Here is a 20063-nt window from a genome sequence, read left to right on the forward strand (position 1 = left end):
GCACGACTGTAGGGTGTAAACGAACCGAATTGAGCTGAATAATAGTAAAAAAAAATTAAGGCTCGAATTCGGTTCGAATTAAGTATATTCGAATTCGAGCTCGATTCTAAGCTCAAAAATTTCAAATATTTTGGCTCGAGCTCAGCTCGAAATGAAGTTCGAGTTTGGCTCGAAATATTTGAACATATTCGTGAACTATTTGAACTATTGCTCAGATATTATGGCTCGAAAACGCTCGAAATATCCGAAAAGATTCGAAATATATATATATTTATTATTTAATTATATTATATTAATAAAATATTAAGACTAGCGAACTATTCAAAAACTATCGAACAAAATAATTTTGGCTTGAGCTCGACTTGAAAAAAGTTCGATGATGTTCGGGTTCGACTCAAGCTCGATAAATTCGAATGCAAATCAAATACTTAAATCGGCTCGAAAAACTCGTGAACGAACTCTACTCATTTACACAACCGACACGAGGGAGAGGGAGGACTAATATGGTATAACTGGAGGACTAATAAGTATTAACTCCTCCGGAAGGACTTGGATAGTAACGTGTGTGAATACTGAATATTCGTAGAGACTTCAGAGGGTGTGAAGATCTTAGAAAAGTCGGGTCGATCCTCTTTCTCGCTTTGAAATTAGGGCTCCGGGGGACTTTATCTTCGATTTTCGAGGGTATCTGTAGTTTCACTCGACGGATTGTTTTATTGGTGGTAGTAAATGGATCAAATTTTGAATAAGGTGGGGGCTTACTGGTTGGGTCAAAAGGCCAACAAGGAGATTGGCTCAGTTGGCGATGATATCAACGTAAGACTTTGGATTATTGTTTTCAACTTTTGTTGTTTCTTTGAATTTACGGATTTTCACTTTCATTTCTCACCTGTCTGCTGAAATTTGGTTTGTTTGGCTGTTGCGTGTGCTGTATTTGATGGGGTTTGATTTAGAAATCTTGTCGCAGATTTAAGATGTGGATTTTCTAGTGCTGTGCAGTTGAAGTTTTAGCTGAAATTCTGCCTTTTTGGGATCTTGTTAGTTTTGGGAAGCTAATAATTGGTTTGGATAATATTGAGTGTTGTAATTGTGATAATAGGTATACGTTGATTATGATCTTGCGAATTTCAGACAATTATTTATATCAGCGTCGTTGCGATGTTTGTATGATTATCGCTTACTTTCCCAAAGCATTGGCTTTTTGGACGAGCGAATAATTTGTCAGTCGTGTGAAAATTTACTTATGTCTTCTGTTTGCTTATTGGTTATCTATGGGTTGACTGATATCAAGGAATTGCTCTTTTCTTAAATTGCACCTCTTCAATTGAGAAGAATTATGGCAATGTTTTTTGGTCTCAACTTTGCTGTGCTTCTCAGTGAAGCAAATGAAGTATGGGTTCAGATTTCTTCAGTCTTTTCTCTGAAATGTGAATTCAAATTTGAATGATTAAAGAAGTTTACTCATGAAATATAATCTTTAATATACTAATGTTGGCTGAAAGTTCATCTCTTCTAATAGAAGCAGTTGCGCTGAAAATTTTATTCGAGGAGACTTTTTTGTTGTTAATTGATATGTATTTTGACTGAGTTTTTTTCTGGCATATAATAAAAATCACAAGGAGCTGTGGAAAATTCTTCAATGCAAGTAATTTTTTTTTTGAAACTTGTGGAAGACACTGAATTATAAAGCTAGTAGCTTGAAATGGAAACTGTGTTATTGCCATTACCTCAAGTTTCCCACAATAGTTTTACTGTCTCATGGTTATATATCTTTAATCTCCTTTCTTGTTTCCGTCTTTCCGAGCTATATGCAATGAACATAACATTTAATGACTCAGTTCTTCGAAGAACTCTATGGACTTTCATTGTATGTCTTTCATTGTATGTTCTACTGTAATCACAATTCTTTTGGCGATTGAATTTCTTTGAATTTACTTTTAATGAGTAAGATGTCATCTGCATTTAGGCTTCGCACTAACCTTTGTTTTATTTTGTCAGTCGTTCTCAAGCAGTATTGAAGGGGGAGCCAAGTGGTTGGTTAACAAGATGAAAGGTTTATGTTTGTCTTCCTAAGTTGCTTTGGTGTTCCTACTTTCAATTTTTCTTTGAATATGAATGAAGGAGTTTACCCGCCTTTTCTGTATTAAGTTTTTTCTGGAAGCTTAAAACAGCTTGACGTCTGTTGTGATGGCTATATACTCAAGCATCATTAGCATGAGTTATTTTCTTTTAGATGCTTGCATCTGTTCCTGGCCTAGTGGAATTCCTACTAAAACCATTTTCTAATAATAATGCCTCCTTGAAATATCGGTCTCTTCAAGACAACAGGCGCAAAAGTCAATCTTCTAGATCTCATTCCCCGTTTAAATAATGAACATGGCCTTCCCCTTATCAACAAAGTTGATGTAGAACAAATTCGTAAAAGCAGCGGTGGAAATGAATCAAGTCGATTGAATGGCTGCTATAGAATTTCTCAAATGTATTTTTTTACTGGTGACAGAAAAAGGAGAATTAAAATTTTATCGGTTTTGTACCATTGCGTTTGTTTGTTACAAAAGTGTTGTGCTTTGATCACTCAGTATGTGGCTCCCTTGAAGTTATCCTGTGCTTGTTTTAATTGAGTAGATAATGAATCTGTAACTTTTCTGAACCAGGAAAAATGCAAAAGCCATTGCCAGAGCTCCTCAAAGAATATGACCTTGCAATAGGCATCTTCCCACGCGACTCCACCCATTATGAGTTCAACGAGGAGACCAGAAAGATTACTGTTTACATTCCATCGGTCTGTGAAGTGGGTTACAGAGATTCATCTGTGCTGCGATTCTCAACCATCGTAACCGGTTATTTGGAGAAAGGCAAGTTATCAGATATTGATGGAATCAAAACTAAAGTGATGGTGTGGGTCAAAGTGACATGCATTTCATCTCAGAATTCGAAGCTCTATTTCACAGCTGGCATGAAGAAATCTCGGAGCAGAGAAGCGTATGAGGTTCTTAGAGATGGTATAAGCGTAGAAAAATTCTAAGATGGTTATCTGATGTAATGCCTAGTTTGAATCCTTACTGTTATTATTATTATTATTTTTGTTGCATATGCTCTCTCCGCAGATGATTTTATTATTAGTTCTTTTGTCATTATTTTCAGAGTCAAATTCCGCTAGCACAAAAAAATATCTTCTTCCATATAGTCAAGGAAACCTTCTCAGCATTTTTCGATGTAGCATAGAATGTACAGGTTCGATATATAAACCAATCGCAAATACAAAGACATCGAGCTGCCCTTGATTGTCAAAATATTTGTCACAAGTTTAAACACCAACTTTTCTTACAGTACCCAAAACTAATAAAAAAGAATTTGAAAACTTGGAAACAAAAACTATACACAATATAAAAGAGGCAGGATAAATCAGAAAGAACGTAGCGAAAACAAATTGAAATCTTGATCAAATGGAATTAACCATCACAATCGTTTACTTTCATCATTTTATCCTTTCACAAAAATACTTTAAACCCACCAAAACTGATTTAAAAGTGTAGTAATAAACATCGGTGTTGATTAATTCTACAAATCTAATTAAAAAATATTCAAAAAATCGAGAGTTTTTCAACCTGATTTATGTGTTAATCCTGGTTGCCCGATCAAAACGCAACCCAACAGAAATCAAATTGAAGAAAAAACAAATAACAGGAAGATTAAAAAAAATTAAATTTCTGGGGGGAAATATGGATCTCAGACATCCAAGGAAGGATAAAGCAGCATAGGCTCTCAAGCCTGGCGAAGGCGAGAGCCCTTAGGCGGCCACTGCGAATGTTTTGAGAAACAAGCCTTTCCATTTGCATCATAGATCCAAATTGAATTGAAAACAAACTAAGAAACTCGAAACTAAAATAAAAGAATTCAAGAAAAACATAATGACAGAGAAAAAAGCACAAAGCTGGTGCGTACAAGGCGCGGCTGGAGGCTGGTGATGAGAAGGGAGTGGTGAAGGCCCCAATTTATAGAGGGACTAATGTAAGAAATTAGGGTTAGGGTTAGGGTTAGGGCTAGGGTTTGCACGATCTGACGGCGGAGAATTTTGACTCCGGTGTCATTAAACAATTTACAAAGGAAGGTAGGTTTTTTTGCTATTTTAAAGAATATTTTTTACCAAAATAACAAACTTTTTTTTTAAAATTAAAATTTTTTGTTATATACTTGAGGTTTGAGATCCGCATCCATTAAAATTAAGATTCTTTTTCTTTTTATATATATATATATATATATATATATAGAGTTTTGTTATGCTGCCCACCTCCCGTGTCCACCTTCATGCCCACCTATGAGGTGTCAATCATCCATTGGATGAACCATTTGTATATGATTCATCTCATTCATTGGATGATTGCCACATCATAGGTGGGCATGGAGGTAGACACGGAAGGTGGGCAACATAGCAAAACTTATATATATATATATATATAATCTTGACAAATATAATCGGGTGACATATCTTTAAATAATAAAACAGAAAATATTTTTTGAAAGGAATATTAATAAATCGTATAAATTAAATTATTAATAATAGTAGTAATAATGTTTAGACTTTCAAACTAATAAAAATAGAAATAATAATATTGTCAAAATTAAGGATGAACAAAACTTCGGAGAAAATGAACCGAATTGTTTGATTAATTGAAAAACCCAGTTTTATTACTTCAAAAAGAAAAAGAAAGCAGTTATATTCGTAAATTAATTTAAACTAGCGACGAAACATACGCGTTGCGTATGTAAAATATTATATACAAATATAATGTATTGTATATTGAATAATTTGTTAATTTTAAAGTGCTTGTTTATTTATTTTTATTTTTTTTTTCAAATATAAAAAAAATTAGTTGAAATTCAGTTTTAGATTGATGGAAATATATATGATAAAAAAAAAAGGTGATGTGAGCAACTGAAAGAAAAGGTAGGATAAGTATGTTGGAGAGAGGGTGTAGAGATAAAAAAAAAAAATTTGAAGAAAACAGACCATGAGATCAAAAATAATTAAAATAAGCTACGCTCATTTAATAAAATAGTAAAAATTGGTTTACTTGCTATTACTTTTACAAAATATCGATTAAATCGAATAAAACGAGTTGCTAAGTACAATTCAATATTTATTAGGATTTTTTCAAAATATAATTCTAATGCTTTCAACTTTTCGTGAAAATTAAATTGGAGTTGAATAAACCGAAAATAATGAATCCACGATAATTCAAAATTATTTGATTTTAGCAAAATCTTTAAAAAAAATTTAATAAATATCTTCGAAACCGAATTTTTTTTAAAAAAAAAAAACCCCTAAAATTTGAATTAAAATGACGTTTTGAATTAAATCCGCTTTACTGATATGATTAGGGTTGTGATATCGAATAAAAATATCTTTTTGAAATACCATACCAAAATTTTTTCGATATATTTTTTAGGTATATCGATTTTTTTTCGATATCTATATAGTATGAGTATGAATTTTTTCTATACAAAAATTTCAAATTTTCGATATCAGTACCGGTATGAATTTTTTTCATACCAATATTTTTTATACGATATACCAAAAATACGAAAACCTGGGGTAACCCACCCCTAGATATGATATTTTGAAATTTTTCATCCCAAATTATAGTAACATTATTAATTATTTTATTAAATTTTTAATTTTAAAATCGTTTGTACTATTATGAATAATTTATTTCATATGATGTATATAATATAAAAAAACAATTATATTATAGTAAACAAAAACTATAAAAGAAACTACCATCTTATGAGAAAACTCAAGGGGGTTAGAAAGTTGAAACCCCTGCCCCTTAAAATAAACACATCCGAAAAGGGGGGTCTCAAACCTTCGGAGGAGTTGTGGTCAAAATACCAACTATTGTTGCTTCCATCCACATAAAGTGTTAGGCATTTAAGAGTGATTATAAATCTTTTCTTAACAAATTTAAACATAATCTAGTCACTCTCAAAATTCGCACAAAACTCCAACATAGAGATCCAACCAATCCAAGCAACAAAAGTTTTCAAAGTGAAGATAAATATGTCAAAACTCAAAGGGAACTTAAAAATTCTTGAAAGGAAATGTAGTAGCACAAATGAAGACATCAGCATGTATAGGTCCCGCCAGTGAAACAAAACTACCTTAAAAGGCTCCCATAAAGATTTCTAAGCTGTTGCTGCAGACTGAGCATTGATCCTCTTCCTGGCCTCCTCAATGATAGACAACTTGATACCTTTGCCCTTTGGAAGAGAAGCCCAAGGCTTTGTCCCCTTCCCGATTGTGAAAACATTGCCCAATCTGGTAGCAAACTCATGCCCAGTAGCATCTTGAACGTGAATAGTCTCAAAACTTCCCTTGTGCTTCTCACGGTTCTTGATCACTCCAACACGTCCTCTGTTCCTACCACCAGTCACCATCACGACGTTCCCTACATCAAACTTGATGAAATCAACAATTTTGCAGGTCTCAAGGTCAAGTTTGATGGTGTCGTTAGCCTTGATCAGTGGATCAGGATAACGAATCGTCCTTCCATCGTATGTATTGAGGTAAGGAATGCCTTTGTTCCCAAACTGAACTGAACGAACTTTACAAAGCTTAAACTGCAGGGTGCAAAAACAAAAAATCCATGTCAAACTGAAATAATTGAGGACTTGTATCAAAACATTTGTTTGTGTTTCATCTGACCATCAAATTAATACCGAAACTACAAAATAAACTTCCAACCAAGTAATAAAAAATATTTCATCTAGTTTTTGTTTCTGCAGTTGTATAACATCATCTCTACAATCTTTTATGAGTCCAAATTTGGGGGCCAAGCCTGGAATGAGCTTAAGATTAAATTCCCTCAGTAAATAGAAAAAAAATCAATAATATATCAAATGAACAATCATTTAAAACTAAGGAAAAAGAGAATGACCTTGGCCTCCTCATCCCGTATAGAGTGAAGACGGAATCGACCCTTGGTGTCATACAGCAAGCGAAAATTTTCATTGGTCTTTGGAATAGAGACAACATCTAGAGAAAGGGATGAGAAAATTAAGCATTAATTAATCAACATATCCAGAAAAAGCAAAAACAGTCAAGGTATAAGTCTAGACAAATATATATACATTTCAGAGGTGAAAACACTTTTCTTTACAAACAGAAATAGAGCATACATGGTTGGTGAATAGTAATTTCTAATATGCCTGTTTTACATAATCCCCAGACATCACTGGTTGGAACACATAGGCCACTCAAATATTTAAATTGCAGTACGGAGTGCATACCCATGAACCCAGAAGGATACGTCTTATCTGTCCTGACCTTCCCATCGACGAGCACATGGCGTTGCATCAAAATAGAAATGACCTCACGATAAGTGAGAGCATATTTTAGTCTATTCCGTAAGATAAGAATCAAGGGCAAGCATTCTCTAGATTTGTGCGGTCCAGATGATGGTTTAGGCGCCTGAGTATATATGCATAAATTAAAATCAACCATAAACATACTGGGACAAAAAAAAGGACACAAAGTAAAAATCAAGAAGCAAATGAGGACAAGTAACTTACAAAAGCACCACCAAGCTTATCCAACATCCAATGTTTTGGGGCATTGAGCCTCTTCAAGTGTTTCTTCAAACCTCTGGCCTGTAATTAATTGAATAGCAATAATATAACACACTCATTAACAATGCCACATATGGAAAATATTTCCGACTTCAATCAATTAATCAATTTTACATTTTTAATATCACATACAAGTAGAGGAAAGCAACAAAGATGTGCTTCATTTCAGTGGAACAATGGGTAAGGAAAAGTTACAGGTAGACCATTTCATTTATTTACATAAAAATGGCCGGAATTTTTTTTTCGACCATTCTATTTAACCTCATCATAATGAAGAAAGTCGATACATCTTCCAATAACAAATTAGATAATTCATTTTACTACTAACATCAGTGTTACAGTTGAATGTATTGCCGTTCTTCTACGACTCACAAGAGATACAATTTCGTCCTATATTTAAATGGCCACGATAATTCCTAAGACATACAAAGTCATTCCATGCGTTAAGCCTCCAAGTTTTCCAGTTGCACGATAAACCTTACATAAACAAATTTCAAAACAACGAAAGAAAGCACGAAGGAGAATCCTAGATCTACAACGGAGAACTGAAATTCCGTAAATCACAGTCCAAAAATGCGTCTTTAACCGAATTACTAATAATCTCAGCTCAAAGAAAGCACAAGGTATGTAATAATCAAGACATAAAATCATTCTCACACACAAGTTAACACACAATTTGCTGAAAATACGAAAAATAATCGTTTATATCACTGACCATCTTCTCGTTGGTGGCTGAAACAACCTGCCGCGCCGCCGGGCTCTTCTAGCTTCAATCCTCTTCCGACTGCTGTGAAGGCTCCATCTTATAAAACCTAGTTCTCTTTATAAATGTGGGCCGAAGCCTTGTTCGGGGGGTGCTTTTGGAATTTCAGAATTCTAGTCGGGTTTTGGGATCCGATCAGACCCGATACAGTATTCGGACTTGGATACCAGGCAAGATATCATTCAGAAATAATTTGAGATATATATCTTTTTGTATTCAGTTTTATATATATATATATTTGATGAAAATTTATTATAAAAATATTTTAAAATATAATATTTAATCAGCTTATTACCATTTACTTGAGTATCTTTTATTTAATTTATTTCCGTCGATTATGAATTTAAAAATGACACACCAATTATATTAAAAAATATTATCTTCTAAAAAAAATGATTACCAATTTTTCTTCAAAATTTACTAAGATCCATGGTCACTTTTTCCAGAGGTTACAAATATTACTTCATTTGTGGTTTTATTTTCGTTTTATATTTTTTTACACTCGACCAGATTCCAAAATTCACCAATTTGTTATCCAAAGCTATAAAATTCATTTAGAACAAGTACGTAATTCGACTCATTTTTCCATACCGATGCATAGTTTCTAATTATTATTGCTTTGATGGACTTGGATTTGAAATACGTTTGACAAATATTTTTGTTGAGTGGACCTATAGAATAATTCTCAACGTAGTAACTCTATTTTTAAGGACTTTTAATAAAAATCCCATTGCTACGCTTTGATATTGAGAGTAAAATATGGAAACATAGGAATTGAAATAAATTACAAACAAACATACAACTGCTTATATTTATGTAATACATGATACATTCCACTGCCTTGAAAAAAAACATGGCAGCTAGCTCACTCATGAACTACTGAATGAATCAAGATCGAAGCCTCGTCATCCGGTGGAGCTGCCACCGCAATCTCCGGCGTCAGCAAGTGAGAGATGAGACCGTCAACTAAACCACCGCCGCCGCCGCCTTCTTCTTCTTCTTCTTCTTCTTCCGACGGGGTTTTTTCATTTTCTAGTTCAAGCTTCCCATCTTTTAGTTCATCCTCTTGGCTGTCATTTTTGGCAACAAAAGCAGAAATCAAGTCGCTTATCACCCCACTAGCATGATATTGCTGATCTTGTTCTTCGTCCTCGAGTAGATGCAGTAGATCTTCAACCCCAGCTTCCATTCTTTGATTAACATATGATATGTAATATAGTTGTTCAGTTCATGTGTGGAAGGCATGCACTATATATATATATTACACAGACGGCGGAGAATATGGTCTTTAATTCACAGAGTTCCACGTAGCTGCATGTTGTTTTATCTTTATTTCGTTTCACCCAATCACCTGCATACATCTGACTGCCTCTGGCATCGATGAAAATGTCTCAAAGGTCGGTTACTTTGTAATTTTATTATTATTATTACATATATACAAAAAAAAAAAAAAAGATAGATAAAGTGCAAACGAATCGAATTCAGCCGAATAGTGGTAAAATTTTAAGACTCGAATTCGGCTTGATAAGAGTATATTCGAGTTCGATAATTTCAAATATTTTGGCTCGAGCTCGGCTCGAAATGAAGTTCGAGTTCGAGTTCGGCTCGAAATATTCGAACCTATTCGTGAACTATTCGGATATTATGGTTCGAAAAGCTCGAAATGTTCGAAAAAGTTCAAAATGTATATATATATTATATAATTATATTATATTAATTAAATATTAAGGCTCACGAACTATTCGCGAACTATCGAACAGAATAATTTCGGCTCGAAAAAAAGTTCGAGCATGTTCGAATTCGGCTCGAGTTCGATAAGCTCGAATACGAATCAAATATTTATCGAGCGGGCTCGTAAAGCTCACGAACAGGTTCGGTTCGTTTGCACCCCTAAAACCGACGACCACTAGAACTTTTAATTATTGGCATTTTTTCAAACAAGCCAATATGTGATATCGATGCTTGGCTAATTCTGTGAGAAATAAATTAAAGGACGAGAGTGCAACTACAAATATATGCGTATGGTTCCCATTCTTGAAAACTGGATTATGATAAAATAAGACAGAATATCTCTTCAACAGATGCTACACCAGGCTCAAGCGAAAAAGCGTAGACAAATTTATTAGTTCTTCACAGGGAACCACAAGTTTCAAATGCAGTCAGCTTCTCTGGATCAAAAGTCGAACTTTTCGACCAGTTTCTTATTTCTCTCAACAATATCTTAGATTTCGAGTAAAAGAATTCATGGAGAATGGTAGATGCATCGACCATAAAATTCAAAACATTGGAAATTAATGTCATTCTCAAGCTGCAGGCCTGATCATCCAGGCATGTAAATAGCTCCGGCCAAAACTAATTCCATGACCAATAAATACCTTTTCCAATACAAACTCGAAGAACACAGAAACAGCCCATCTGAATTAAGTTGCCAATCCAAGAAATGTTGTGTAAAATAATGGACAGAGATGCTCCTCTCATCCATATTTGACCACAAGTAAAACACGTCTGGAAAATTTTTGAACACCAAATATTGAAGTATCTTGGGGCCGGGGTTCATTTGGCGTGAAACTAATAACATAGTAAAAATTCCAACGCTAGCTATGCAATATGCAAATTAATACAATGCAAACAAAATGGTGGAAGTACACGAGATTTTGCAAGAGAATTGCTGAGCTTTAGGATGATCTTGTTCAAGTTTCCTGATGATACTCTTCCTCTGCTCTTCAACGGAGACTTGCCCACACATTCTATTTGAAACACAAAGACGGCCATTCACGAATTGTTGGCCATAATCTTGGATTGGAATTTATACCTAAAGACATCAAAGACTTATCTAATTAAGCGTCATCCTTAGCATCTGGTTCAAGTTGCTGTTTCTCTTCCAACTCTTTCTGCAGTCAAACTTTTCTACCCATTGCATTTTTTTGTTCCCTTTTTGTGTTTTACCTACAATAACTCACTGATATTGTGATTTTCAACTACTTCATCCAGTGTAAGTCACCACATGTCTTGCATCTGATTTAATCCGTTTCGCTATTATGAAATAAAATCTTGTAAACAATTAAATTTAAATGAACTATTACAATAATTATACGTACCTTAAATACATTAGTCAGTTCTTTGGGATATAACCGGACGATGGTCCACAGGTACATTAATTTCAGTGGACCATGCAAGAAAAATAAATGAAAAAGACATTGTTCTTTTGCATTTAAACAAACTGAGCAAAAATACAACAATTCTCACAGAAGTGCACGCATGTATCAGTTGTCTTAACTCTTAAACAACTGTTGTATGGTATAGAGCTGTACAACTACAATCAAACTATGTTGCGCAGAAATATAATGAATCAACCATTCTTCCTTGGCCTCCGTTGAAGATTCCATTCATTATTCTCGCCAGCTGAATCATCTCCCAACAGGTTCTGCACACCAACCCGTCTTGGTTCATTCGCCACAGAAAAAATGAAAACATAAAAAATGTCGCATGTTCACGACCCTACGTACATTGGAAATCACATTTTTAACAGCACAAGAGAGAAACAAGAATCAAAATTGTCTATTTTTCCCTCTGACCGTTTTGGTCTTGCTCGGGGGCACGCTCTTGTGCTTTTCGATAAAGTTCAACTGTATCTGAATGGTTAGGATCGAGACAAAGAGCTGCCTCACAGTCTTGGAGGGTGGATGCAACATCGCCCATTGAATCGTGGAATGCTGCACGAAGATGAAGTAGTTGTAGGTCCAGCTTGAATGCTATGGCTTTGGTGAGCTCTGCAATTGCATCTGCTTCCTTGTGGTCATCCATGTAAACTGAAAACAACTACTCCATGCTTAGTAACATCATAAAGCAGTAGATCAAAGGGCAAACTTAGCTGGGGTTGAATACATATGATTGAATATTTCTCCGCAGAGTACGTTAGGCTGCCTCACACAATGGCAAAGGGACACTGGTCTTAAGCATCTAACTTGGCTAAAGAGGGGAAACAATCCCATGGAACATGTCTAATATTGTTTAGGATGCAAACCACCGAGAACTTACCTGCAGCACGATATCGATATGGATACGTTCTTAACGGATCGAGTCGTGTTGCCATGCCAAGATCACTTTTGGCCATCTCTCGATCACAGTATTCTGAACGTTTCTCATATGCCGATGCATTGCATTGCACCTTTTCAATTAACTTTGTCATCTCATCATACGCAGCTTTACGCTGATTTTTGAGATGGTAGACACGTGCCAAACCTTGATGTGCTCTTGTATGTTTAATGTTCAACGCATTCATGTAGCAATCGACAGCATGGTCTAGCTTATCAACATCTACGTAAACGCTTGCCAGATTACTTAAAGCCTGCACAGTATAAACATTAGGTTGCTGGTATTTTTGCCTGCTAAAATGACAACAATTTCGTCTAGTGGAAGAGAATACTTACTTGACCTTTCCTGAGGCCATCAGATGGGCACCTGAGAGCTTCTTCAAGAAGCTCGATGACATAGAATGACGATTTTGAATCTGTCGTGGTTTCAGACAGTACATATGCTTTAAGGAAAAAGGCTTCGAATGATCTCTGAATAGCGATGGATTCTTCAGCTTTTGCTATGGCCTCTGCACGATAACCAGTGTCGTATAAAACCCAACCTTCATACACAAGTCTTTCATTCTCAGACATTGCGTGATTTCGGGCCATTCTGAGACTTCTCATCGCCGCCTTGTGGCAATTTAATCTATAATAATATAAGTTACTTTTTCAGCGAATCAGTAATAGAAAGAGAGACATTAAATTAAACCTCAGAAAAATCTGATGGAAAGGAACTACATAGTGAAAAATCACATTCTCATAAAGAAATAAAGATGAACATCTAATCATAAATTTCCATATAAGTATTCTGCGATACATGCTTATGAGCCTAAAGGATCGAGCTTCAGGTAAATAAAACGAATTCATTTCATATACAAACAGTTACCGCAAGAGAAGGAGAGATTGGCGAAATCGTAAAAGGCTCTTTCCCGGGTCATTGGCCAGCATTTGGTGAACAACAGCTAGAGAACCAATATCATCTACTGAAGACCATCTATCGTAAAGTTGCATCCAGCAATCAGCTTGGCTCCACTGCTGCACATGATGGCATAAAAGTTCGACCAATTGATCACCATGTAATTTCCCATGAAACATCATATAATTGGGATCCAACGTCAAAAGGGCTCGAATGTCTCTTAAAGCCCCTTCATAATCCTCGAGGGAAATCAAGAACCAAGCCCGGAGCTCGAGGCAGTCCGGAGATACCTTAAAACCAATAATCTTGTTAATCTCAGTTATGGCAGTGCCGAGTTTATCCTCCTTCGCCACCACGACAGCTCTATACTTGTAAGGATACGTGAGGGTTGGGTCCAATTCTGTTGCTGTATTCAAATCCATCATCTTTTCTTTCCCGCTGCTATATAAAGATCGCTCTTGATACATCCATCCAGTGGGTGTATAGTCAGAAATGAGGGAGTTCAATAATTTGTATGCCTTGAACTTGTGACCGCGCTTGTATTTAGCTCGTGCCACGCCGACTAAAGAATAAACGTGACCCAAGTCAACAGCCTCCTCGAACCATTTCTCAGCATCCTTATATTCCTTTCTTTGGAGCATGACACAACCCAACTGGTGAAAAGTAAGTTGCTTCTGCCATTTCTCGGTAGCACATTCGCCTTTTCTTTCCAAAAGCATCGCCGTTGTGTTAGATTTCATGTCTTCTTCCATGGATACCTGGCTTAGAAAATTGTATAACAAAAATGATGCATGTCCCACAAGTGCTAATCTCTCCCTAGCCTCGGAACTGCAAAAAAGCTTCACCACATTTGGATTTTGTAATGAATTTGGGAGTTCTCTCAAGATCACTTGTAAGCAAGCTGCCACTAAGAGATATGCCCCCTCTTCTAACCCATACTCGATAAGAATCATAGCATTATCCATGTCATTGACCAAAGATGCTAAATATGCATCACAGGATGATTTCATCCCATCACAACAGAACCGATTAGCCAAAGATAGTAGCTCCAGGACGGTGATTGGATCAAACGAATCCACCTTGTTTGTCCTGCTGAATAACTCCGCGGCACTCATAGCCTTTGCAGAAATACCATTTTGTGAAAAGTATATTCTTTCCCTCCGTGATTCAATAAAGCTACCATATAACATTGCTTTAAAAGGTCTTGAAAGAGAGGAAAATTTAAACCTATTGCATTTGATCTCGTCATCACCGATACAAAACCAGATATCATAATCATCTTCATCCATGTCATAATCGTGACTCAATGAAATCGAACATTCTTGAATTTCTACATCTGATTCCATTTTCTCACCTTCTTCAAAATCTCGAGGGCATGAACAAGGGTCGTTTGAAGATTCAGGATTATACCCTGAAATCAATGAACTCCTCGGGCACTCCATGCTCCACCTGCAACAATCCATGGCTGATACCCCAAATAATGCATCCTCCCTCCTTTCAAACCTCAACCAAGACGAAAGAACAACCTTAGAATGGATGTCAACCGCGTGTTGTCTAGCTGATCTAAGGCATCTCCTAAACAATTTCGGTTCAGGCAACCCCTTAAAGATGGAACATTGTTCTATATATACCCCAGATCTATCAAATTGAGGGCATTTCTCAAGTCTCCGATAAACATCAGCTAAAATCTCCACATTATCAACAAATTTAAGACAAGGATCAATGATGGGTTCGATGAAATCTATCTGAGGAAGCCCGTAAACCGACAAGGCCTCCTTTAAAACACTTGTATTCCCATTATTACTTTGAGAGAAACTCTGATTATGTCGATGAGATTTCGACCTAATCGAATTGACCCTTAAATGCTCTTGCAAATGCTGAAAGAACTTTTCTCCCACACCAGTTCCAGCGGCTGCTCCGCCGCTGACACTGGGGTTGATGGAACACAATGGGGTCCCTTTGCATCCATCTACCATATTCAAACTACGCATTGAATTGAAAATATGTTGCTGCATTTTCCTCAATCAAATACCACCCTACAACGTAAACAATAAACCAAAAAAAGAAAATATTATAAAGGAAGCAAATACCAAACGATCGAATCCTCCACACCTGCAAACTTTCGCACCGTTGATCAAGAAAACCAAAAACTTCGGGAAAACCAACAATGATTCTGAAATCAATTCCCTTCTATTATTTTGTTTTTTCCTTTATGGGTTTGGCAAAAAAAATGGTACTTGATGATTGCTGATAGGAGGGACAGCGGCGGTGGCGGCCGTTAATCTCAACGGCCACTCCTCTCTCACCTCTGTATGAATAAATTCTGTATCTATATACGTATATATCCACAATTTTTTCTCTCTATTCTCCTTTTTCCCGTTTTTAACAACAAAGCTGTCTCTTTTCTTCTAGCTCTCTCCGATTTATTATTTCACCCGTTAGGAATGGAGAGCCGCTGAAGCTGAAGAGAAAAAGCTGTGTTGCAATAATTTTTTTCACATTCCCCGTCCCGTATCTTTCGGGGAATTACATACGAATATGGGGTGGCACCACTTTTAGAAACGACAACGTTGTGCTGATAAGTGATTTTGGGCTTAAATTTGGTATTATTATACTGTCAGATTATCCATTTTGGGCTTTGAGAATGAAGTCATTTTCGGCCATATAACATGTCCAAATTTTGATATCAAAATACGAAATTTGACGTATTAGATTATATTTCGATCACAATCTACTGTTATTAATTCAAATTATTGAGGAGCTTGAGCATATCATATAAAAATGAGAAGTCTTATCTTTCGCACAAATGGAATAAAAGAAATTTCTTCTCAAATTTTATTTTATCTATTATAGTCAGGGGCATTCCTGAGACATATTAGGCCCGGGGCGGATAAAAAAAATTCATCATTTCATTAATTTGAACATATATATATATAAACCAATCGAATATTACAGTCAAAGTAAATGATAATATGTAATTAAAAAAACTGCACATCACAATTAAACGTTCTACATAATTTTTTAAAATAACTTATTCACTAACCAATAATATTTAAATTGCACTCTTCTCGCATTTTTTTAAGCAAAGTCATCATTTTTTTGACATTTTATGTAAGATGAATAATTGTGCAAGAATAAAACTATGTTAACTAAACTCATATGCAATACAAAAATAATACTAAATAATGAACTTGAAACGAACAAAAATAAACATACATAGAAGAATAATAAATTAGTGTAATATGAATTAATAACATAACAATGCAACAATCAATTAGTAATTAGTAAATGAAAAAATGTGACTTTTTTTTAAAAATTACACAATTTTAAAGTTTCAATCCGAGTAATTATCATGGTTTAATTGTATAATAAAAAAAAATAATAACGATATGTCTACCTATGAACCAATGGAGATTTGAGATAAATTTTCGTATTTAGAGTAAATTGTTTGCAGGACCGCGGGAGGAGAGAAAATGAAATTAAAAAAAAATTAATGGCTACAAGAGTTTGTGATGATTTAACTGATAAAGTAAAAGTTTTGCAATAAATTATACAATAATTATTTTTTATTTCGTCATATAATTTTTTATTAACTAAAATTATATAAATATTAATATAATACTAATTTAAAAATAATTAGGGGCTCGTCTCAAAATGGGGTCCTGGGCGATGACCCGGCTCGCCCTACCTCAGGGCCGCCCCTGATTATGGTAGGATCACATATGCATTTAGGAAGTGAATAAACACTTTAATTTTTTTTAAAAAAAATCTAAAACACCGAAATTTCTTGCGACCGATCTTATAGGGTTCGCCATACAAAACTAAAATTTTCTCAACACTCAAAAAACTGCTGGACCACAAATATAGTGTAAAAAACGGTCCAATAGAATTTGTGAATAAATATTTAATTGATGCCTCATTGATTTTGTAATGGAAATCGGATATATGTATTAAAGGAATTTTTGACCGGACTCGACTTATTAAAAAAATATGACATTCATATTAAATTATTAATTTTTTTATTGTATATATGAATATGATATATCAATCCGTCTCACGAAAATAGATCCATGAGACCGTCTCTAAGAAATATTTACAAAAAAAAAAATATTTATAAGACATACATGTCGTGTGGTAATCGGTTCAAGATTTTTCAAATAACTAACAAATATATAATTATGAGATTTATTTTTTTCGTTAAAAAAAAACGGACTCTATAAGCACGCAACGCATGTAGTAGATCCTAATACGATTAATAAATCAAGAGTCTCTAATATAATTAACTTTTGGTGAAGTTAATTTTCAATATTCCAAAATTGTCCTTAATTTAATTTTTTTTACACTTAATTTTATCTTTTTGAGCAAATTATTTTCCAATTTATTTATGTCACGATACACTAAATTATCCAAAACAGAAAAACTCCACCAAAAATAACAATCGATTTAATTGTTTTACGGTTTTATAAAACGTCTCTATTGAATTTATTTTTATATCTAGGGGTGTTCACGGTTCGGATAACCGCCCGATCGAAACCGGAACCAAAAATTCGGTTTTCGAATTTCTGGATTTTCGATTTTTGGTTCGTTTTTTTTTTTTTCTTTTTTTGGTATTTGAATTTCTTTACTAATCAATTTATATGTACATTAATGTGCGGTCAAAAAATTAATTTTGTGGAAAAACTAGAAAAACAAAAGTTATAATTGATAATTCGTTGTTTTTTTTTTAAAAAAAAAGACAATTGATTTAATTATTTATCTAATTATTCAAATATATTGTAGATTCAACTTAAAAAATGTATTGATTTAGTGATTTTAAAGAATATTGATTTTTTCTTCAAAAAAAAGAATATTGTTTTTTAAAATAGAAATAATTAAAAATTAATGAAGTTATTATATTATATTATATATACACGTATTTGCATTATATATTACATTATTTTTATAAATTAATTTAAATGTTAATTGTTATAAATCATCATAGAAATAGAGAGATGAGTAGAGATAATTTATGACATGAGAGAGAATTCATATGAGTCAATACTCAGGTGCAATTTTCATTGAACTCAATCACCCCTATTTATTTATAGAGAAAGATTACAAGATACAAATCTTTACAAATATTATCTTGACATATTTATCTTGATCATATATTTTAATAAGATAATCATCTATAATAATAATATATTTATAACACTCCCCCTTAGATGATTATTTGCACAAGCAACCAATTCTTCAAAATCTCCATTTGGCAAGATGGATGCTCGGGACTTCATCGGGACTCGAGTGATGCGTCGTTAAAACCTTGACAGTAAAACCCCGTGGAAAAAATCTGAACGAATGAAAAAAGAGTACAACAACATATACTTTATTTGGATGTCTTCCCGACAATAGATGTGCCTCGTTAAAACCTTATCAGGAAAAATCCAGTGGGACAACATCCTAATGAAGGAAAAAGAGTACGACATCTCGCGATATATGTTAATTGCATCATTAAAAATCTTGTTATGAAAAATCACGTGGGAAAAATCATAGACATGGGAAAAAGAGTACAACTTTAATTGCTCCCCCTCTTGCAAGCATCAATTTCAATTATCAACTCTTAATATTTCAATCTTATGCACTGATTTGCCAAAAATTGATTCAGATGCTGATTTTTTCATAGGTATGCTACTTCAAGACCAAATATCTTTTTTTCTTCAAGTTTGGCAAAAATAATATTTTGAGCATCAAATTCTTCGATGATGTTTCTATATATTGCACCGTCAAAACAGTGCATCCATGATAAGTGTAAATATTTTCTCATAATCCTCTTGAAATATTTTGAGAAACTTTGTAAAAATTTTCTCATATTGCTACATATCATTGTTATTGAAAGTTCAACAAATTGTAGTTCAAAATAATCATCATTTTGCGTAATAGCAAAACACACGAATGACTATATCATTTTGATCCAAAATAATTTGTGAAATCTCACCTTTCAATGTACTAATTATTCTTTCAATAATAACATAATCCAAATTGGATTCATTGAAATAATTGTCGTTCACGCTTCTAACGTCCTTTTTCATTTATTTGCAAGTAATATAAGATATGGTCCTATAGAACATCGATTTATTTCATAACGACCAGCCTCCATTGTTCTTTTCACATTCACATGTTCACTCATTTTCTTTGAAGGAGTTTCGTCACTAAAGACAATTTATAAATATTGTTCAACTTGAACACAAATGAAGCTAAACGATCTTACACCCAAGATCAAATAATGTATTTGAGATTTAAACTTTGAACATCATGTTCACTTTATATTTCATTGGGATAGATCTCAAATATTCTTGTAGCTTCTATTTCCTCCCCCTCAATGTTGGAAATATTGTTTTACAAGAATAATAAATGAGAATTTTGCGTAATAAAATCTCATTTCTCAAGATAATTGCTCATAAGATTCAATTTATTTCCAACATATTTACAATCCCTTCAAGAGATTTATTGTACTGAATTTCTCGCACAAACATTAACTTTCAGTACATGAGAATTTGACATAATATTTATAATATATCTTTCAGATATCCCCAAATATGACGCATTTGTTTTCATGGTTTAATAGTTGATTGAAGGCAAAATAAATCAACTAAACCAACGTATTTATAATCATAAAATTGATATGCATATCCCCTTTTTT

At 34.1% G+C, this 20063-nt stretch overlaps 4 protein-coding genes and 2 non-coding genes across 7 annotated transcripts; 1 reads left to right on the forward strand and 5 right to left on the reverse strand.

The window, feature by feature from the left end:
* The first annotated feature begins 606 nt into the window (after window positions 1-606).
* On the forward strand, window positions 607-3869 carry LOC140891379 (uncharacterized protein At5g01610-like). The gene is made up of 3 exons (XM_073299839.1): window positions 607-816; window positions 1999-2053; window positions 2655-3869. Exons 1-3 carry the CDS (start codon window positions 730-732, stop codon window positions 3023-3025), a joined length of 513 nt encoding a protein of 170 aa, XP_073155940.1. The 5' UTR covers window positions 607-729; the 3' UTR covers window positions 3026-3869.
* LOC140893675 (small nucleolar RNA R32/R81/Z41) lies at window positions 3399-3489 on the reverse strand. The gene has a single exon (XR_012153268.1). It is a non-coding gene; the product is annotated as a small nucleolar RNA R32/R81/Z41 (small nucleolar RNA).
* Window positions 3726-3847, reverse strand: LOC140893917 (small nucleolar RNA SNORD14). The gene has a single exon (XR_012153476.1). It is a non-coding gene; the product is annotated as a small nucleolar RNA SNORD14 (small nucleolar RNA).
* Window positions 3870-5939: 2070 nt separating the features above from the next.
* Window positions 5940-8421, reverse strand: LOC140887912 (small ribosomal subunit protein eS4z). The gene is made up of 5 exons (XM_073295512.1): window positions 8345-8421; window positions 7573-7650; window positions 7291-7471; window positions 6939-7036; window positions 5940-6621 (listed from the first exon to the last, which is right to left on the reverse strand). The coding sequence occupies exons 1-5, from the start codon at window positions 8345-8347 to the stop codon at window positions 6187-6189; spliced, it is 795 nt and encodes a 264-aa protein (XP_073151613.1). The 5' UTR covers window positions 8348-8421; the 3' UTR covers window positions 5940-6186.
* An 836-nt stretch (window positions 8422-9257) lies between these two features.
* On the reverse strand, window positions 9258-11164 carry LOC140888230 (uncharacterized). The gene is made up of 3 exons (XM_073295922.1): window positions 11023-11164; window positions 10587-10612; window positions 9258-9542 (listed from the first exon to the last, which is right to left on the reverse strand). Exons 1-3 carry the CDS (start codon window positions 11162-11164, stop codon window positions 9258-9260), a joined length of 453 nt encoding a protein of 150 aa, XP_073152023.1.
* A 279-nt stretch (window positions 11165-11443) lies between these two features.
* LOC140886870 (ethylene-overproduction protein 1-like) lies at window positions 11444-15898 on the reverse strand. 2 transcript variants are annotated; one of them, XM_073293767.1, is made up of 4 exons: window positions 13355-15898; window positions 12823-13114; window positions 12431-12740; window positions 11444-12201 (listed from the first exon to the last, which is right to left on the reverse strand). In XM_073293767.1, exons 1-4 carry the CDS (start codon window positions 15397-15399, stop codon window positions 11951-11953), a joined length of 2898 nt encoding a protein of 965 aa, XP_073149868.1. In that variant the 5' UTR covers window positions 15400-15898; the 3' UTR covers window positions 11444-11950. The 2 variants fall into 2 exon arrangements, with proteins under 2 accessions (XP_073149868.1, XP_073149869.1); XM_073293768.1 differs by having other exon boundaries at window positions 12059-12211.
* Between the last annotated feature and the right edge of the window lie 4165 nt (window positions 15899-20063).

Source organism: Henckelia pumila, chromosome 3, assembly GCF_033568475.1.
Source record: "Henckelia pumila isolate YLH828 chromosome 3, ASM3356847v2, whole genome shotgun sequence".
NCBI lineage: Eukaryota > Viridiplantae > Streptophyta > Magnoliopsida > Lamiales > Gesneriaceae > Henckelia > Henckelia pumila.

Excerpts from the sequence above, each read along its gene's own strand:
- LOC140891379 (XM_073299839.1), top strand. The coding sequence starts at position 730 with ATGGATCAAATTTTGAATAAGGTGGGGGCTTACTGGTTGGGTCAAAAG. Across the intron at positions 817-1,998 it reads CAGTTGGCGATGATATCAAC|TCGTTCTCAAGCAGTATTGA; the intron begins GTAAGACTTTGG and ends TTATTTTGTCAG. Across the intron at positions 2,054-2,654 it reads GTTGGTTAACAAGATGAAAG|GAAAAATGCAAAAGCCATTG; the intron begins GTTTATGTTTGT and ends TTTCTGAACCAG.
- LOC140887912 (XM_073295512.1), bottom strand. Across the intron at positions 7,037-7,290 it reads GTATCCTTCTGGGTTCATGG|ATGTTGTCTCTATTCCAAAG; the intron begins GTATGCACTCCG and ends CCCTTTCTCTAG. Across the intron at positions 6,622-6,938 it reads TACGGGATGAGGAGGCCAAG|TTTAAGCTTTGTAAAGTTCG; the intron begins GTCATTCTCTTT and ends TGCACCCTGCAG.
- LOC140888230 (XM_073295922.1), bottom strand. The coding sequence starts at position 11,164 with ATGGCCGTCTTTGTGTTTCAAATAGAATGTGTGGGCAAGTCTCCGTTG. Across the intron at positions 10,613-11,022 it reads TCGTGTACTTCCACCATTTT|ATATTGTTGAGAGAAATAAG; the intron begins GTTTGCATTGTA and ends TCGAAATCTAAG. Across the intron at positions 9,543-10,586 it reads TTGAGAGAAATAAGAAACTG|GACGAAGAACAAGATCAGCA; the intron begins GTCGAAAAGTTC and ends CATCTACTCGAG.
- LOC140886870 (XM_073293767.1), bottom strand. The coding sequence starts at position 15,399 with ATGCAGCAACATATTTTCAATTCAATGCGTAGTTTGAATATGGTAGAT. Across the intron at positions 12,741-12,822 it reads ATGGCCTCAGGAAAGGTCAA|GCTTTAAGTAATCTGGCAAG; the intron begins GTAAGTATTCTC and ends TATACTGTGCAG. Across the intron at positions 12,202-12,430 it reads ATATCGATATCGTGCTGCAG|TTTACATGGATGACCACAAG; the intron begins GTAAGTTCTCGG and ends AGTTGTTTTCAG.